Below are 19,722 nucleotides of genomic sequence, written 5' to 3'. Positions count from 1 at the left end.
TCCAAGAGGGTCAAGAAGTGGATTGAGAAGGCTTCTAGGAATATAGGGTCTTTCATTTAAAATTTTTATCATATTCCTCTAAATTCCAGTAACATGTAAAATCATCCTAGCTTTCCACGTCCCAAATTCGTCACCATTCCCACTGAATTTGGGAACATGAGTGTTTGGGTAGTGCACACGCACGTGTGGAGAAGCAGGAGTTGGTAGAGGTGGTGGCGGATTATTGTTAAGAGTTGGGGGTTCATTAGTTTCATTATTAATAATAAGAGGAGGTTCAACATTTAAAGGGTTTCCTTGTGTATTCTCCGTGTTGGCCATCAAGAAAAACAGATATAGGCAAGTATGTTAGCCTTCTGCTCTGATACCAATTGTGAAGTCCCTCACTCGATGGTTTAACCCACAAGTGTAGAATAACAAGGTCAAGTATGCACTAGATTGGACTAGTATTGCTTATAACATAAATGCAAGAATATAAATAAAACAATAAAGACTTAAGCAATAAATAAGTAAACAAGTATGTAAATGGTGGAACACAAATGTAAATTTCAAGTGTATTTTATTTATTGATGTTAAATAAAATACAAGATTGTTGCGGAACCAAGATATTACAAATAATGTAAATATCCTAACAATGTATGAATTACAAGTGATCTATTCTTGCCAAATAAACTTAAGATCGAAATACTTAAAGCTGTGAAGTATTCCTTGTAGCGATCGAGAGTATTTGTGTAAGTTCACCAAATTGCAAAAGTGATTTGGACGAGGGAAATGACTTGATATTTATAGGCAAACAGAATTAGTATTTAATTCTTTTTGTCATACAAATAAGGTTTCATGTATTTAAGGAATATAATATTTATTCCTTAAAAGCATTGGTAAAGTATAAAGTCAATTTGATGTGACTTGTGATACTTCAACCAACCACCTTTACACACGTGTAAGAACTTTTAACAAAGGACAAATGGATTGTTTGAATAAAAGTGTGCAAAGGCAAATAAGTCAATTCCTCGTAATCAGTGTTCAGTCTTGTAAGGTCTAGAACTCTGATAAGGACTCCAGTTTGGAGATCTGGTAAAACTGCCAGTGGGCTCCGCCATTTGTCAGTCTTCTTTCTTCAGACTTCGACTTCAGTGAGAATGTAATTCAATGGAGACATCTTTACTAGAGTGAAGTCCAGTGAACCAATCTAGTGGAAACCAGATTTCTGTACAAGTAAAAGGTTCACTGGCCTTCTCATAATTTCTGGACAAATCTTCAGAGGGCTCCAGTCTTCAAGTCTGGATCGAGTCCAGTAGATCTGGACCTAACACCTCTTTTTGATTTTATTATATCCTTGTGTGTTGGTTTTAAGGATACCAAATCAAACAAAATTCCCAAATTAAATATATATCTCCAGCTTGCTGACAATGGCCCGCGCTGACCACCTTTGACCCGCGTAACGGCCATTAGAAACACTAACGGGCGTTAATTCCATCACAACGTCTGACAGCCATTACAAAATCCTAACGGCCATTCCAGTGGGTAACGAATCACGGACGTATCACGGGTATGACAACCTATAACGGGCATGAGTATCTGACAAATTCTAATCTCACAAAACCATCCTAACGGCCATGATAACAGATAATGGCCATTAGCCCCTTACAATCCATTTTTCGGAAATTTTCACTCATTTCCACAATGAACTTCAACATACATCAACTAAACTAAAAAAAAATTCAAAATCTTTTTGTATTTTGTTTGTTTTTCAATTTTTTTATATTTTTTAACTTTTTCAATTTTTTTTTGGATTTTTTATATTAAAAAAAATGACATTATGCTAGACAAAAATTAAAAATAAAATTACCTAGCTTTGCATCATTTTGACTTACCTACCCCACACTTAAGACTTACCGTAATGCTGGGCACCTTGAAACATGCAAATCTCAACAAAAAGCTATAAAAATGCAAAATAAAAGAAATAACACTAAGAAAAACAAAAGGCAAACACGGGTTGCCTCCCGAGAAGCGCTTAATTTATTAACGAGTCTTTAGCTAGACTTCATCATGAGTTATTCTTCTAGATCAAACAATGGGAGTTCCTCAAATTGAACTCCCTCAACAGCTTCCTCTTCATGATATAACTTCAACCTGCGACCATTGACAATAAACGACCCCCCATTCTGTTTAAACAATTTGATATACCCTGACGGATATACTTGCTTAATTACATAGGGTCCTATCCAACGAGAAGTCAATTTAGGTTGCTTAATCTTGAACTTAGACAAAAACAAAAAAACTTTATCTCTCGCTTTAAAGTCTTTCCTACGGAGCTTTTTGTCATGCCAAACTATGGTTCTCTCTTTGTACAACATGGAATTATCATAGTCACCTAATCTAAGCTCATCAAGCTCATGCAATTGTAAAAACCTATGTTCACCTGCTTTTAACAAATCCATGTTACAATTCTTTAAAGCCCAATATGCCTTATGTTCAATTTCAACCGGTAGGTGACAAGTCTTGCCATAAAGAAGCCAGTATGGTGTAGTACCAATAGGCGTCTTATAGGCGGTCCGAAATGCCTAAAGAGCATCATCTAACTTTTTAGACCAAATCTTGGGGCTATCTCCTACAGTTTTTTCAAGAATTCGTTTTAAGGCACGGTTTATGTTCTCTACTTGACCGCTAGTTTGAGGGTAGTAAGAGGTAGAAAAACGGTGCGTGACACCATACCTCTTTAACACCTTAGCCAATTGATGGTTAGCAAAATGAGTATCACGGTCACTAATAAGAGCACGAGGAACACCAAACCTACAGAACAGCTGTTTCAAAAAGTCTATGACCACCCTAGTATCATTGGTTGGCAAAGCCTTGCCTTCCGCCCAATTAGACACATAATCAACAACAACTAAGATATAAAGGAACTTATTGGACGGCTAAAAAGGTCCCATGAAGTCAATACGCCAAACATCAAAAACTTCATATACCTGAATCATTTGTTGGGGCATTTCGTCACTTTTCGAAATGTTACCTTGTCGCTGGCAAGAGTCACAAGTCTCAACTAGAGTCTTTGCTTCCTGAAAAATGGTAGGCCAATAAGAACCTGCATCATAAACTTTCTTACCGGTCACAGATGGTCCATAATGACCATCGGTAGGTCCATAGTGACATAAATCCAAAATCTTCCGGGTTTCAGCATCGGAAACACACCTCCTGATCATCCCATCTGCACACATTCTAAACAAATACGGTTCTTTCCAAAAATAATGTTTCATCTCAGAAAAAAAATTTCTCTTTTATTGAGATGCCATTTCTTCCGAAAGAACGTTAGCACAAAGATAATTAGGTATGTCTGCATACCATGTTTCTTCTTCATCTTGTACCTGCATCAAATCTTCATCAGGAAATGCATCATTAATTTCATGCTCTTGTAACTCCTCAAGGTGAGGGTTTTCGAGCCTACTTAAATGGTCGGCTGCCACATTTTCCGCCCCCTTTTTATCTTTGATCTCAATGTTGAATTCTTGCAAAAGCAAGACCCAATGGATGAGACGGGGCTAGGCATCTTGTTTAGAAAACAAGTACCTCAATGCGGAATGATCCGTGTAAACAATAGTCTTATTCAAAACCAAGTAGGGACGAAATTTGTCAAAAGCATACACAACGGCCAACAATTCTTTTTCAGTCAAAGTGTAATTTTGTTAGGCCGGATTCAAGGTCTTGCTAGCATAAGAAATGGAACGGAAATGTTTATCCTCCCTTTGGACTAAAACGGATCCTAAGGCAAAGTCGCTAGCATCACACATTAACTCAAAGGGTAATGACTGATGTGCAAAATCGAGTTATAAAATTTATAAACAAGAACTACCTAATTAACGACTAGTACACACTTATGGGCAGTGGACCCAACCGTGTATAGTATATTTTTAAGGTAGACGAGGTCGAACACAGAGACTGCTTAAGAGCAAGTGAGTTTTAAGTAGTTTTAGAAAGAGTTTGGTTTTTAAAGACACCACGTCATCTTGGTTTTATTTGAAAAGTCAGTTTGATTGAAAGAGTTAGAAATTCCGTAGAATTTATCGAATAGAGAATTGTTGTATATCAAATAGAATTAAAAGATCATCCACTTCGACTCCATGACACACATTATTTAGGTTGCATCTATGTTAAAACCAATTCAACTTGTTGATTTTATAACGAGGTTAAACAAAGAACTCACTAGTAGCGCTCCTATCTTATTACCCTATCCGACCCATTAACCAATCTTTCGACCCCTAAGTTCCGGTGACCACCTTCCCTATCAAGACCTACTAAATTGACGAATTTATATTGTTATTGTAAACAATCTTGTCTATCGATTTTACCAAACCGTTATCTATTGTTGTTTATTGTCTTGTTACCACAAGTCAACACCTATTAATTGTACCCAATTAACTAAAACAGTTTACTCCTAAACTTAGATACCTCTAAATCATTCATAGATTATCAACAAACAGTAGATAAGAGCACAAGAACTCAAAACATTAAGATTTCGACAAACTTGAATTCAAAAGATTATGCAACCATTATTCAATGTGTCACTTCATCTCAGTGGATGATGAAGTTATTTAGCTAGACATAATCATAAATAAGTCACAAATAGTAAAAGAAAGAGTAAACATCTTATACCAAAGTGCGAAAGAGAATGAAAAGCTAAAGAAATCGATGTTTGAATGCCTTGAATCCTTCGAGCAACCTTAGAACTTGGAGAACGCAAAAGCTGCTAAAAAGTGCCTCAAGAAACCCTAAAATCGATTGGAAGTGAAAGTATATCGAATGGGAGGGTTTTGGTCTTGTATTTATAGTGTTCTACAAAAGTCTTCACACAGGTGCGGGCACCAAGCATTAGGTGCGGCGCACCTGGCCTTGTTTCCAAAAATATCTCTGCCCGATATGCGACGCACCACAGGGTTGGTGCACCGCACCTCCCTGTTTTCTCACATCTTCCAACTCTCTAATCAAAATATGCTCCGCACCAGCCTTCCAGGTGCGACGCACTAGCTCTGTTTTCAGCCAAAACTTGTAATTTTCATTCCGTCTTCACTTGTACACGTTCACGAATTATCCTTATGCATCTTTTAGTCATCCAAAAGCCGTTTCTAACCATTTCACCTGTTATAAGCCTGCAATCACTAACAATACCATCAAAGCATCAAATATACATGTAATTTGCACATAATTAAGCTTAAAACGTCTTAGAAATGATATGGGAATGTATATATAAATGGACATATCAAATTCCCCCATACTTAAGCCTTGCTTGTCCTCAAGCAAACTCAGATTTCAAAACATTCATTCCCTTAGTTCTCGATTGCAAAACATGAAAATAATCAAAAAGAAGCTAAACCATGAAAGTTAGAAAACAAAAGAGATGATTAAGTAGTTTTAATCTTAAATGAAAATTGAAATGTTTGACAATATTTGAATGATCCACAATCCTCAAAAACACGACTAAGCACTTTAATCAAATGAAAGAAGAATATCTGAACTAACGTACTCCAACTACAAACTATTGGGGTTGAAATATTGTATCAATCACTCAAACCATAGTCGTGATGCATATATTTTAACCATAGGCTTTTAATAGAATCATCCCTAAGTCGCCATGGCGACAGCACCATATAACGTCTATCAAAAGAGGTAATAAACGGCTGTAATGTACAATTCTGAGGCTTACAAGAGTCATTAACAATGTGTATGGAAATTTAGGGATATAATTGGTGTTAAAAAGAAATAACACAACAATTAACAAAGTTTTGCATATAGTCTAGTCCATCACAACCCATATCACTAGTTGCCATCTAACCATAACCCATAAGACGTTCTCCCGACACTACTCCCCCAATAGACCAATAAAAACCGACACCATTATGGTGTATTACATTCAAACGACTTCAAACCACCGAATCTTACCCATATTGGCTTTAACAAACTCTACCAACTTCAAATGAAGAATATAAACAATTTAAGAACATTTTGTTGGTTTAAACATATATACCAACTCAAATACCAAAACTAAAAACAATGAAGCAATTGTTGGTCTAACTAACTCACCAACTTAACTTGATTTGACAAAAATGAGGGAAATACCAACTTACAGTCGAAGTTCGTTTTTCTTCTTTTTTTTTAATGAACTACTTTTACCCTGTCTAATTGGTACCCCATTTTTGAACTTTAAAACATATTGACAAATCATAAATATCATGCTAAACTGAATAATCTAGACTTAATCCAAAATCATGACAAAATCAATCTACCCCAATAATAGAAAATATACCAACCAGACACAACCAAGACAATCCCAAACCATCCAACTAGTATAGGCAACTAATGACCAACCATGGATTTCGACTATCGGTATGGCGAGAATAGGTTAAATATTTAGGTGGATTTCACACAAAAGAAAAGGCGAGGCTCAACAAGTTTTTTAAATGTATCTTGCACTAAAAATGAGTGCAAACAAGGGTTTAAACAAGGGATATTCACTAACCAATGCGATTAGCTACTTAAACACATGCACAAAAACATGGTTAAACAATGATAACATAAACAAAGGGTGATAAACAAAGAACAAGGGTTTAATCCTAAATTTACCTCTTTATCATCTAGCAAACTACGGGACGATCAACTAAGACAAGTTATAGAATCAGCGCAATCACCGACACACTCATATCAAAGAAAGAAATAAACAGAAGTGGAAAACCTCAAACTTGCACATCATAGTTCATAGCTCTAAAAGAGACCCTTACTTCCGGATAAATCCAAAAACCGTACACCTATCATACTAAAGATGAATCAAGATCTCACGTATTCGGTGTTTTGGGATATAAGTGTGCTAGTCATATAATCAATCCAGAAGGGATTTGCCTAAATAATCATTCAAAACACATTTCACAATTTAAACGTGTTTACCAAAGGGAATATAGTTTAATTACTAATATGATTAAATCCTATATGACAAAGCAATTAAACTATAAGGACAAGCAATCAAAAGTTCAAAAAGTCTTAAAAGTCACCCGGCTTTTTCCTATTTACCCCTCCCCCCATACTTGAGTTGTATAATGCCCCCATTGCACAATGAACTAAAGACAATCTATGGGAAATAGGTAACAGCAAAAATAAAAGAAAGAAAAGATTTTGAGAACTTGCCGGATGTTGGTAAACGTTTGTATGCTCGGTAGAATCGTCAAAAATGAATAGGCGCTGAACTTACTGCCAGCATATGCACATGAATTGCTCCTTTCCAATATCATCACGATGACTCAATGCCCACGAAATCCAGCACCGCCATCAACCACAATCACAATCATATCAAAACTCAGGAGGAGGGAAAATAGAATCTACACCATCTCCTCCAGCACGACCATCACCCTCAGAAAAGAAATCTCCACCCGGAACAATGTTTGGAGTACCCATAGTAGATCGACCCCCAGCCTCGTCTCCTACCGGTGTAGAGTAACTAAAGAAATCTCCCCCATAACCTGGAGCACCGATGTACATCCCGTATCCAGTAGACTAAGTGGTAGGATCAAACTCGGGAGGCCGATAAGCATACGACTCCTGCTGATAGCCCTGCGAAGGAAAAAGATAATCAAAAGTACCCTGACTAGGGGGTATAATCTCTGAAGGAGTATAAGTAGGGAGCTCGGGGCGATCATCCTCATCTAAATGCCCGTACTGCTGCTCGTGTTGCTGCTCAAACTGTTTCTGCCACATGGGACGAAAGTGCTCTTGTTGATCCAAAACTCTACCAAGCATACTATTAACCGTCCGGGCATTATCAAGCAACATATCAGTCGTACCCTGCTACCCAAAAACTGCACCCTGCAAAGAAGACAAATCAAAAGCAGATGATGATGAAGAAGATCCCCCCGCAAACTGAGGTGCTCTAGTACCATCCCCTATACGCCTCTTCCCAACCGGCCTATGCTCCTCGGGCAAATCCCCCACAAAAACATCCCTACCATCCACCTCATATATCAACCCAAAGCCAATCAAATCATTCACCCCAAAATGACTACACGACACCTTAATCAAAGCTCTAGTATTCCTACCCGTATCAAATCCCAACATCACATAAACCTTACAAATAAAGTTTCCACAAACCAAAACCCGATCCTTATGCGAAGCAAGATACTTAGCTAACACATATGGTGCACAAGCAAAAGTAGTCGGGGACCCCTCATAAAACAATCTCATCAACCAAAAATTGGTGGGTGAAACCTTCTCATTATGATCATTCCTAGCCAAGAAACAATGAGTGATCATACGGTGAATAACTTTCAAAATAGGTACCTGAATTTCCGATACCTTACTCACTGCCATAACTAACTTACCACTCCCACCAATCTCAAACCAAAAATCTTTAGTCGTTTTATCATTCCCAAAACCAGTTACATCCTTATCATACACTCCTTTACGCAAAAACTCATAAGTCTCCCAATGATTCAATTCCGCCCCCGAAACCATCCCGGATAAATATGCAAACTCAGGCACCGTGCAATGCCTTTGAATACCCCCTGCCCGAAAATGAATTACTTTTTTTGTATAAAACTCTTCACGTTTCAAATTCGTATCAACCCAAATGGTGCTCAAAAACTCAAGACACCACTCACGAACCGGTGTCATATCAAAACTAAAAATATTTTCCCACATCTTATACGTCATTATTTCACCATTAGCATTCCTACTTTTGCAAGTCAACATTTTCAAAACAGGGTCTTTCAAATTCAAATTTTCAAAATCCGACCAACTAACAACCTTATGTTCCATAACGTGTTTGTACCTCAAGTCTTGAAGCCGGTTCAAATAATGCACACGTTCGTTTCCCGTCACCCCTGGAAAACGTAACCAATCATGTGGTTCAGCTGGGTGATTTTTAGCATTTTCAAAGTAAGCGAACCGTCCTTGTAACGATAATGGTCATTCGGGTCCGGCTCGGTGAAATCATAGCCTCTTCGAATCCCCAGAACAAATTCATCACTACTGGACTGCTCAACCTGTTTCCCCTTCTGCAACATCAAACAAAAAACAACAAAGCAAGACAAACGTGAGTTACGGGAACCAAAACAAACAAAAATCGACATACAACAGCCCATGTGTGGCGCACCTTCCTATATTCAGAAAAATTGAAACCCCGATATGCGGCGCACCACCTGACCGGTGCGTCGCACCTGCTTAAAAATATATGTCACTTTCAAGAACCAACCCCCTTTCTTCCCTCTGAAATTTAAATATATATCACTTTCAAGAACCCTAACCACAATCCGAACTATAAACACAAAATCAATCCAAATTAAAACGATTCCACACTAATTCAATCATCAATAAACCATCCCAACCTATTTACAACCAAAAGCCCCAAATTATTTTCAAATTTCTCAAGAACCCAATCCGAATTTCTGCAAATTAACCAAAATTACTTGTACAATATAAGTGTAATCAATAAAAAACACAAAACCCTTTCAAAAGATTCAAGTAATTTCGTCTTAAACTCATTAGTTTTGAAAACCCACTTTGAATTCGGATTACATGCAAGAACAATAGAGATGATGGAAGAAAGCTTACCCTTGAAAACAATCCTCTAACCATTTTGATGAACAATTAAAAAGAAAAGAGAAATTGAAATTGATTTGAAAGTTGGATTGATTGTCTTTGAGAGAAAAGAAAGCAAAACTAGTATGTGTGTGTGTTTGTGTCGTGGCCAGGAGAAAAACAAATGGGTAGGCTTATTTTCCAGATTTTCGGGGCCCACTAAAATCCTAACCTAATCCAGAAAGTCAATGGAAGTCAACGAGTTCAAAACTGGTCAAATACATAGGTGGTGCGGCGCACCCCTTCATTTGGTGCGTCGCATTTTTTTGCTCAGGAAGATTGCAATTTTTGATTTACTTCCAGGTGTGGCGCACCACCTCCTGAACTTACCTTTAAAACTTACCTTGGCTTGTTTTTACTTACCGTAACACCTCTGGACACTTCGGAACCTGCACATCTCAACAAAAAACTATAAAAACGAAAAATAAACATATCTAAACTAAGAAAACAAAATCTTTTTGGTTTTTTCGATTTTTCAAATGTTTTTGGATTTTTTCAATATAAGAAGCGAAAAATGAAATAAATAAAATACACGGGTTGCCTCCCGAGAAGCGCTTAATTTATTAAAGAGTCGTTAGCTAGACTCACATCACCCATCACTTATCAATTGCATAGAATGGGAGTTGATCAACCACAAATCCTTCATCACAAGCTTCTTCATTAAAAATCTTCAACCATGGCCATTGATAATAAATGTTTCCCCATTTCCCTTATACAATTCCACATACCCCAAAGGATAAATATGTTTAATGACATAGGGTCCCATCCATCTTGAAGTCAATTTAGGTTGTTTCAACTTAAACTTTGAAATGACCAACAAAACTTTATCACCTACCTAGAAATCTTTCCTTCTCAACCTATGATCATGTCAAACCTTTGTTCTTTCTTTATAGAGCTTTGAGTTTTCATAAGCATGCAATCTTAACTCATCTAACTCATTTAATTGTAACATTCTTAACTCACCACTTTCAATTAAGTCCATATTACAATTTCTAAGAGCCCAATAAGCCTTATGCTCTATCTCTAAAGGCAAATGACATGTCTTTCCATACAATAACTGATAAGGTGTAGTCCCAAGTGGAGTCTTAAATGTGGTCGTAAAGGCCCATAATGCATCATCCAATTTCTTTGACCAATTTTTAGGATTATCACCTATGGTTTTCTCTAAAATTCGTTTTAACGCCCTATTTGTATTTTCTACTTGGCCACTCGTTTGCGGGTGATAAGAAGTAGAGAAACGATGATGAAAACCATACCTTTTAAACACCTTAGCAAGTTGGTGATTCGCAAAATGAGTTCCACGATCACTTATTAAGGCCTTAGGACAACCAAAACGACAAAACAGTTGCTTTAAAAAATCTACCACAACCCTTGCATCATTTGTTGGCAAGGCTTTAGCCTCGGCCCATTTAGACACATAATCAACTGCCACTAAAATGTAAAGACACTTATTTGAAGGCAGAAAGGGTCCCATAAAATCAATACCCCAAACATCAAAAACTTCGCAAACCTGAATGAAGTTTTGAGGCATCTCATCTCTCCTTGTAATGTTCCCTTGACGTTGACACGCGTCACAAGTATCCACCAAGGTTTGAGCTTCCTTGAAAATCGTTGGTCAATAAAAACCTGCATCAAACATTTTCTTACCGGTAATGGAAGGTCCATAATGACCACCGGTTGGCCCTCGGTGACATCCATCCAAGATCAAACGAGTCTCTCCTCCCGCAACACATCTTCTAATCATTCCATCTGCACAAACACGAAACAAATAGCGTTCTTCCCAATAATAATGCTTGACATCGGAAAAGAACTTTTTCCTTTGTTGATCCGTCCATCCTTTTGGAATCACCCCTGCAGCAAGATAATTAACAAAATCTTCTCGGTGTCCTAAAACAGCTCCAACTGCAAAATCACTCGCATCACACATAGTTCAAAAGGTTGAGACCAATCAGGAGAAACCATAATGGGTGAGTGAGTTAAACAATCTTTAAGCAGTTCAAATGCCTTTAAACAATCCGAATTAAACTCAAAAGGCACATCTTTTTCAAGCAAACGGGTCATAGGTCAGGTTATCTTCGAAAAATCTTTAATAAACCTACGGTAGAACCCGGCATGATCTAAGAAACTTCTAACGCCCTTTACATTAGTTGGTGGAGGTAATTTAGCAATAACATCAATTTTAGCCTTATCTACCTCAATCCCCAAACTAGACACCTTATGCCCCAAAACAATGCCCTCTCTAACCATGAAATGACATTTTTCCCAATTAAGAACAAGGTGTGCCCGCTCACATCGCTCAAGCATCTTATCCAAGTTGGAAAGACACTTGTCAAAAGAATCACCAAAGACCGAGAAGTCATCCATGAAAACCTCCATAGATGTCTCCAACATGTCTTGGAATATCGCGATCATGAACCTTTAGAAGGTGGCGGCAGCATTACACAATCCAAATGGCATCCTACGATAAGCATATGTGCCAAAAGGACATGTAAAGGTCGTCTTTTCTTGATCATTGGTGTCAATGGGTATTTGAAGGTACCCGGAGAAACCATCAAGAAAAAAGAAATACTCGTTTCCGGCTAACCGTTTGAGCATTTGGTCAATGAAGGGTAAAGGGAAGTGGTCTTTACGGGTTGCATCATTCAATTTCCTATAATCAATACACACCCGCCACCCGGTAACCGTCCTAGTAGGCACAAGTTCATTATGTTCATTATTGACAACGGTCATTCCCCCCCTTCTTCAGTACACAATGAACCGGACTTACCCATGGACTGTCAGAGATAGGATAAATAACTCCAGCATCTAAAAGTTTTATTATCTCTTTCTTAACGACATTTTTCATATTCGGATTTAGCCTCCTTTGTCTTTGAACACTTGGTTTGAAATTTTCACTGAAACATGAATCATTAGTAGAATAAGGATGTTGCAAAGCTTTATCAATTGAAAACGAAATCCTATCATTTCCTATACCCAACGAAATAACTTTATCCTTGACACGAATGATAGCATCGGCCGTATACAAGAAAGGTCGTCCTAAGATAAGAGGCACCTTGGCGTCCTCTTCCATCTCAAGGATAATAAAATCGGCCAAAAAGCCAATATGGCCTACTTTAACACACCCAGCCATGAAATCACTGGCCGTTCCATCTACATCTACTACACCGGTAGCTAAACCGACGGTTGTTGAACCTGAGGTGAAGGCTTACAAGCCTAAGATTCCTCTTCCTCAAAGAGTGAAGAAGGATAAGCTCAAGGAACAATACGGTAAGTTTGCAGACATGATTAAATCGATTTATATTAATGTGTCTTTGGTTGATTTGCTTTCAGGAATGCCGAATTGTGCCAAGTTCATTAAGGATCTTGTGACGGATAAGAGGAAGCTAGAGGAAGCTAAGGCTACTTTCCTCAATGCGGAGTGTTCGGCAATTGTGCAAAATCAAATCCCTCCTAAGCTTGAAGATCCAGGGAGTTTTTTGATTACTTGTTCCCTTGATGCTAAGCTTACTTGTGATGCTTTAGCCGAGATTGGTGCAAGCATTAATTTGATGCAAATAGGAGGAGAAATAGGAGAGTTTACTACCTTACCCGACCGAGTAGTAATGGCATTTACATGCTCATTCCTAACATTCGGTGGTTGATACTTATTACCTCCATCATTTGAACCGGAAGGCTTAGGATTTTGTTGGGTATTACTAGGCAAAGAACCTTGTTGACGATTTGAATTACCCAACCTATCAAGCCTTACACCTAAATCCTTGATCGCCGCTTGTTGACTCTTGATATTTTGATTCATCTTATCATTCAAAGTGGTGATATCGGTGCGGTAGTTCTCATTCTTCTTGTCTTGATCCACCATAAACTTCTTCACAAGATCCCTAAGCTCGGCATTAGGATCAACAATTTCAACCGATTGAACCGAAGGACCTCCTTTATTGCCTTCTTGCCATGAAGCTCCCAACCTAGACCTATAATTTCCTGCACCATTAAAGTTAAAATTGGAGTTAGAATTGCCTTGGTACCGGTTTTGGAACGCTCCATTCCTTTGAAACAACCCTCGATTTGCAAACGGTGGTTGGTATTGATTTTGAACATAATTGACTTCTTCTTTCCTTGGCGCTTTATCACAATCTTCCATGTAATGCTTATCACCACAAATGTCACAACCCGCAACCGTTGTCTTCAAATCCTTCTCAATCAAACCAAATCTACCATCCATACTCGCAAATTGCTTATCCATGTGACTTGCCAAAGCCTTAATTTCAGCCACAACATCATTACTTCCACCACTATCAACCCGAACCACACTACTTCTTCCCGTTTTAACAAGATCCAGTTTAGTTCTACCCGTTTCTCGAATCACACATGTACGAACCATATCTTCCATAACCTTATAGGCTTCGTTGTAAGTAACATTATTAATGTTACCTCCACAAGCCCAATCCAATTCCCTTTGAGTGCAGATATCTAAACCCCGGAAGAAAATAAGAATGTGCTCTTTCAATTGAATACCATGCCCGGGACAATTCCTCATCAATTCCTTCAACCTTTTCCAAGCCTCAACTAAATCCTCACCACTATGTTGCTTAAAAGCCCGGATCTCCAACTTCATTGTTTCAACCAATTGAGCCAGAAAGAACCGCTCAATGAATCCCTCCCTCAACTCTTCCCATGTCTCAAATATGTTTTCATCGAGATTCTTATACCAAGTCACCACCTCTCCCGTGAGAGACAACGAAAACAATTCAAGCTTAACATGTGGCATTTGAGTCTCCTCATACTTGAACAATCGACAAACCTTTTCAAACTTCTCCACATGATCATACGGATCCCACTTAACAACCCCGTAAAACTGATTTTCCTCAACCCGAGACAATTGATTACCCTTGACATTGAAATTCGGAGCGGTGGTTGGAGGACGAATAGCCGAGCCCCTATTAGGTGCAATGACTCGAGTACTCTCTCCAATAGTCCTATCAAACGGATGAACCATGTCTTCGGCCATGTCTCTAGGTGTAGTAGGAGGTGTAGAGGGTGGAGTGGAGTTTGGTGTTGAATGAGGTAAATTTCTAGGTGAAGTTTTCGGTGGAGTTGGTTGTTTATTTCCGGTGGTGTGAAATGGGTGGAACTTTCAGCTTCAACGTTTAAGTTTAAGGAATCTATTTTGCTAGGTGAAGGGTTAACGGTTTTAGAAGGTTTCTTCCCATGTCTCTTCGTCATCTTGGTTTTTAGAAAGAGTTTGGTTTTTAAAGACACCACGTCATCTTGGTTTTTATTTGAAAAGTCAGCTTGATTGAAAGAGTTAGAAATTCATAGAATTTATCAAAAAGAGAATTGTCGTATATCAAATAGAATTAAAAGATCATCCACTTCGACTCCATGACACACATTATTTAGGTTGCATCTATGTTAAAACCAATTCAACTTGTTGATTTTATAACAAGGTTAAACAAAGAACTCACTAGTAGCGCTCCTATCTTATTACCCTATCCGACCCATTAACCAATCTTTCGACCCCTAAGTTCCGGTGACCACCTTCCCTATCAAGACCTACTAAATTGACGAATTTGTATTGTTATTGTAAACAATCTTGTCTATCGATTTTACCAAACCGTTAACACTTTGAATTCTATTATCTATTGTTGTTTATTGTCTTGTTACCACAAGTCAACACCTATTAATTGTACCCAATTAACTAAAACAGTTTACTCCTAAACTTAGATACCTCTAAATCATTCATAGATTATCAACAAACAGTAGATAAGAGCACAAGAACTCAAAACATTAAGATTTCGACAAACTTGAATTCAAAAGATTATGCAACCATTATTCAATGTGTCACTTCATCTTAGTGGATGATGAAGTTATTTAGCTAGACATAATCATAAATAAGTCACAAATAGTAAAAGAAAGAGTAAACATCTTGTACCAAAGTGCGAAAGAGAATGAAAAGCTAAAGAAATCGATGTTTGAATGCCTTGAATCCTTCGAGCAACCTTAGAACTTGGAGAATGTAAAAGTTGCTAAAAAGTGCCTCAAGAAACCCTAAAATCGACTGGAAATGAAAGTATATCGAATGGGAGGGTTTTGGTCTTGTATTTATAGTGTTTTGAAAAAGTCTTCACAAACCGACCTACAGGTGCGGCGCACCAAGCATCAGGTGCGGCGCACCTGGACTTGTTTCCAAAAATATCTCTGCCCGATATGCGACGCACCAACTCCCTGTTTTCTCACATCTTCCAACTCTCTGTTCAAAATATGCTCCGCACCCACCTTCCAGGTGCGACACACCAGCTCTGTTTTCAGCCAAAACTTGTAATTTTCATTCCGTGTTCACCATGAAATGACACTTTTCCCAATTCAAGACTAAGTGTGCCCGTTCACACCTTTCCAACATCCTATCAAGACTCTCAAGACAATTCTCAAATGAACTACCAAAAACCGAAAAATCATCCATGACAACTTCCATGGAGGTTTCAATCATATCTTGGAAAATGGCAATCATACATCTTTGGAAAGTACCGGGGGCATTACAAAGACCAAATGGCATCCTCCTGTAGGCATAAGTGCCATAGGGACAAGTGAAGGTCGTCTTCTCTTGGTCTTTAGGGTCAATGGGTATTTGAAAGTACCCGGAGAACCCGTCTAACAAGTAAAAACACTCGTTAACAGCGAGCCGTTCGAGCATTTGATCAATAAAGGGCAATGGGAAATGGTCTTTGCGGGTTGCATCATTTAATTTCCGATTATCAATACATACCCTCCACCCCGTGACAGTTCTAGTGCGAATCAATTCATTCTTTTCATTTAAAACTATAGTCATCCCACCCTTTTTCGGTACACAATGTACCGGACTCACCGAAGAACTATCCGAAATGGGGAATATGATTCCCGCGTCAAGTAACTTAATAACCTTTTTTTTTACAACATCTTTCATATTTGGATTTAATCTCCGTTGTCTTTGCACAATTGGTTTAACATTATCAACAAAGTTTATGGCGTGCTTACAAAATTCTGGACTTATACCCGGAATATCGGAAATTTTCCATGCAAAGGCCTTTTTATGGGCCTTCAGGACGGTCAAAAGTCTAGATTTTTCATCCTCCAATAAAGAAGATCAAATGACAACGGGTAAGAAAGATGTACCTTCAAGATAGGCATATTCGAGATGATCTGGCAAGGGTTTGAGTTCCAAATCGGTAAGAGGGCACTCGATCGATGTAATCACCCGTGTGCTTTCACTATCCGTGATCTCTTCAAATGTCTCATCCTCCGGTGGAGTTTCATCAACACTCAATGCCATGATTTCTTGCACCATCTCTTCAACTAACACTTTCTCTTCTTCACTACAAGCAAGCAATGCTTGTCCATCTTCCATGTCCAAGATATCCATGAGCTCTTTCTCCAAAGCATCTTCTTCTTCTTCAATAACATCAATCTTGAAATAAGATTCATCACACGAGTAAGGATGCTTAAGAGCTCTATCAACATTAAAAACTACCCGGTCTTCTCCGACACCTAAGGAAATCCCCTTAGACTTAACCCGGATGATAGCATCCGCAGTCATAAGGAAGGGCCGGCCAAGAATTAGAGGCACATTAACATCCGCCTCCATCTTAAGAATAACAAAATCTACCGGGAATATCATATGACCCACCTTTATTTGTAAATTTTTCGCTATCCCCATGGGATATTGGAATGATCGGTCCGCGAACCTAATGCTCATGCGGGTAGGGGTCAATTCACCTAAAGACAATCTTTTGTAAATAGAGTAAGGCATTAAATTAATGTTGGCCCCAAGATCGGACAATGCCTTATACAATATAGCACCAAAAGAACAAGAGATAAGAAAACTCCCTGGATCTTCCAACTTAGGAGGAATCTCATTCTTGATGATAGTTGACACCTCGGCACTCATTACAGTTATCTTTGCTTCTTCTAGCTTTTTCTTATCCGAAATGAGTTCCTTGAGAAACTTTGCATAATTTGGCATAGCTGCAAGAAGATCAATTAAAGGAATAGTAATGTTAACATTTTGGATCAAATCAACAAACTTCTTGAAATTCTCCTTGATCTTCACTTTCCTCAATCGTTGAGGAAAAGGTATCTTCGAATGATACGGCTTAACCGGTGGTTTCTCAACAGTAGTCTTCTCAACAGCCTTGGATGGAACGGCCGGTGTCTTCACGGCTGGGTTCGGCTGCATCTCAATCTCATCATCAACAGCTTCATCAGTTTCAACCTGCACAAGAGGAGTAGTATCATCAGGTAAAGGATTTGCAGAATTATAAGTATTACCTGCTCTTGTTGTGATCGCATTCACTTGCTCATTTCAAGCATTAGGATGGTTGTACTTTGATCCCGATCCTTGGTTACTCTACTGAGGCTTAGGAATTTGCTGAATATCGCTCAGTAGTGTACCGGGCTTCTTATTTTAATTTCCTAGCCTTTCGAGCTTAGCTTCTATATCCTGAAATGTAGCTTGAGTGCTCTTTGTACTTTGCTCCAGACGAGTAGTCATAGAATCAATGCAGAAGTCAACTTCTTGAATTGTTCTTCCACTTTCTCGTTGGTTGCTTTCTGAGCACTGATCAAGTCCTTCATGATTTCTCTCAATTCAGCGTTCGCGTTTTGCTGATTGCTGAACCTGTTGCCACTAAAACCAGAATTGTTAGTATTATTAAATGAAGATGAGGGATAAAAAGTACCTGATTGCCGGTTTTGATAACCGGTGTTCTGGTTGTAGTTTCCCTGCTGCTTATTTTGAACATAACTAACTTCCTGAGCCGGCTTGTTCGGAGAATCTTCTGAGTAGTGCATATCTCCACAGTAGTCACAGCCATCCGCTATGAACTTCACATCTCTCTCAATGCTCTGGAACCTTGAATCTTGGCTGTCAAACCTCCCATTCATTTGCTTCGAGAGTGCCTTAACTTCAGCAACTAACCTTGACTCTTCACCACTCTCCACCTTAGCTACAGTTTTACTCACAGATCGCTTACTTGGAGTTTCATCACGGGTCGAGAATTCCTTGGCCATATCATCAAGGATCTTGTAACCTTCACTTGGAGTAACATTGTTCAAACTACCTCCAAAAGCACCTGCAAGTTCCCTTTTAGTTTTTCTGAGCAAACCATCATAGAAGATCTCAACCACTGCTTCAATATTCAAATTATTCCCTGGACAGTTTCTAAGCATTTCCTTGTATCTTTTCCAAGCATCAATCACATCTTCACCAGCTTCTTGAGTGAATGCCCTAATCTTGTTCTCCAGTTGTCTTTGAGTTCTTACAGAATAGAACTCATCAATAAAACCTTCCTGAAGTTCAACCCATGTAGAATACAGATCATCCGGTTGTTCCTTGAGCCAAGCTTTTGCATCTCCACAAAGAGTAAGTGGAAAGAGTTCAAGCTTCACTGGATCGGCCCGTCCTTCACCATATTGATACAACCTGCATATCTTTTCAAATCTCTCAAGATGTCCATATGGATCACAGTTTGTAACTCCATCGAACTTTTCTTCTTCAATACTCTTCCAATGATTCCCCTTAAGAGAGAAATCTACCCCGATAGCTGGAGGACGAATAGCAGTGCCCCGGTTAGCCAGTACTTCCCTCCTTCTTTTCCCGTAGGGACGGTTGTTGGGATCAACTGGTTGTGCTTGATCACCTATTCTTCTATTATGCACTTGATTTCTGTTGTCCCTTGGAATTATAATCAAACTAGGTATAGGTGTCTTATCCTTTTCTTCTTCTTCTTCTTCTTCTTCTTCTTCTTCGTTATTACCTGATTTGAGCACACCACTTGCTTCTAAGAAATTAGTGCTGAAATGGATCCCTTTCGATGAATCTTTCTTTGAAAAATGTTGATCCAAATCAATGTCCTGTTGGACTTGTTCTGCAATTTCTGGATCTATCCTGTTAGATGTAGAGGGCTCCATGTTGTTGTTTTGCACTAAGCGACGTCTGACTTTTCCCGGGTTTGACAAAGGACTAACTAAAGGTCTGCCAGAAGCTCTTGTGTTCATCAACTACAAAGAACCTGCACAATCACCACAAGACAAAACGTTAACCGCACCTGGGACAAAGAGAAATAAAATTAAAAATAAAAA

At 38.6% G+C, this 19,722-nt stretch overlaps 3 protein-coding genes across 3 annotated transcripts; all 3 read right to left on the bottom strand.

Moving 5' to 3' along the window:
* Positions 1–2,051: 2,051 nt before the first annotated feature.
* On the bottom strand, positions 2,052–2,438 carry LOC122610192. Its single transcript, XM_043783184.1, has one exon. It carries the CDS (start codon positions 2,436–2,438, stop codon positions 2,052–2,054), a length of 387 nt encoding a protein of 128 aa, XP_043639119.1.
* Positions 2,439–2,561: 123 nt separating this feature from the next.
* LOC122610191 (uncharacterized protein K02A2.6-like) lies at positions 2,562–3,215 on the bottom strand. Its single transcript, XM_043783183.1, has 2 exons — positions 2,967–3,215; positions 2,562–2,915 (listed from the first exon to the last, which is right to left on the bottom strand). Exons 1-2 carry the CDS (start codon positions 3,213–3,215, stop codon positions 2,562–2,564), a joined length of 603 nt encoding a protein of 200 aa, XP_043639118.1.
* A 13,514-nt stretch (positions 3,216–16,729) lies between these two features.
* Positions 16,730–17,931, bottom strand: LOC122610190. The gene is made up of 3 exons (XM_043783182.1): positions 17,911–17,931; positions 17,519–17,854; positions 16,730–17,425 (listed from the first exon to the last, which is right to left on the bottom strand). The coding sequence occupies exons 1-3, from the start codon at positions 17,929–17,931 to the stop codon at positions 16,730–16,732; spliced, it is 1,053 nt and encodes a 350-aa protein (XP_043639117.1).
* Positions 17,932–19,722: the final 1,791 nt, after the last annotated feature.

Source organism: Erigeron canadensis, chromosome 8 (genome assembly GCF_010389155.1).
Source record: "Erigeron canadensis isolate Cc75 chromosome 8, C_canadensis_v1, whole genome shotgun sequence".
NCBI lineage: Eukaryota > Viridiplantae > Streptophyta > Magnoliopsida > Asterales > Asteraceae > Erigeron > Erigeron canadensis.
This window is presented reverse-complemented; position numbering and strand designations above follow the sequence as displayed.

Bases quoted from the DNA above. Each gene is read 5' to 3' on its own strand.
- LOC122610191 (XM_043783183.1), bottom strand. From the start codon at position 3,215: ATGTGTGCAGATGGGATGATCAGGAGGTGTGTTTCCGATGCTGAAACC. The intron at 2,916-2,966 runs GTATATGAAGTT...GGACCTTTTTAG, and splicing joins TGCCCCAACAAATGATTCAG to CCGTCCAATAAGTTCCTTTA.
- LOC122610190 (XM_043783182.1), bottom strand. From the start codon at position 17,931: ATGCGATCACAACAAGAGCAG. The intron at 17,855-17,910 runs GTAATACTTATA...CCTCTTGTGCAG, and splicing joins TGCGATCACAACAAGAGCAG to GTTGAAACTGATGAAGCTGT. The intron at 17,426-17,518 runs GTGTCAACTATC...ATATTGTATAAG, and splicing joins TAACTGTAATGAGTGCCGAG to GCATTGTCCGATCTTGGGGC.
- LOC122610192 (XM_043783184.1), bottom strand. From the start codon at position 2,438: ATGGATTTGTTAAAAGCAGGTGAACATAGGTTTTTACAATTGCATGAG.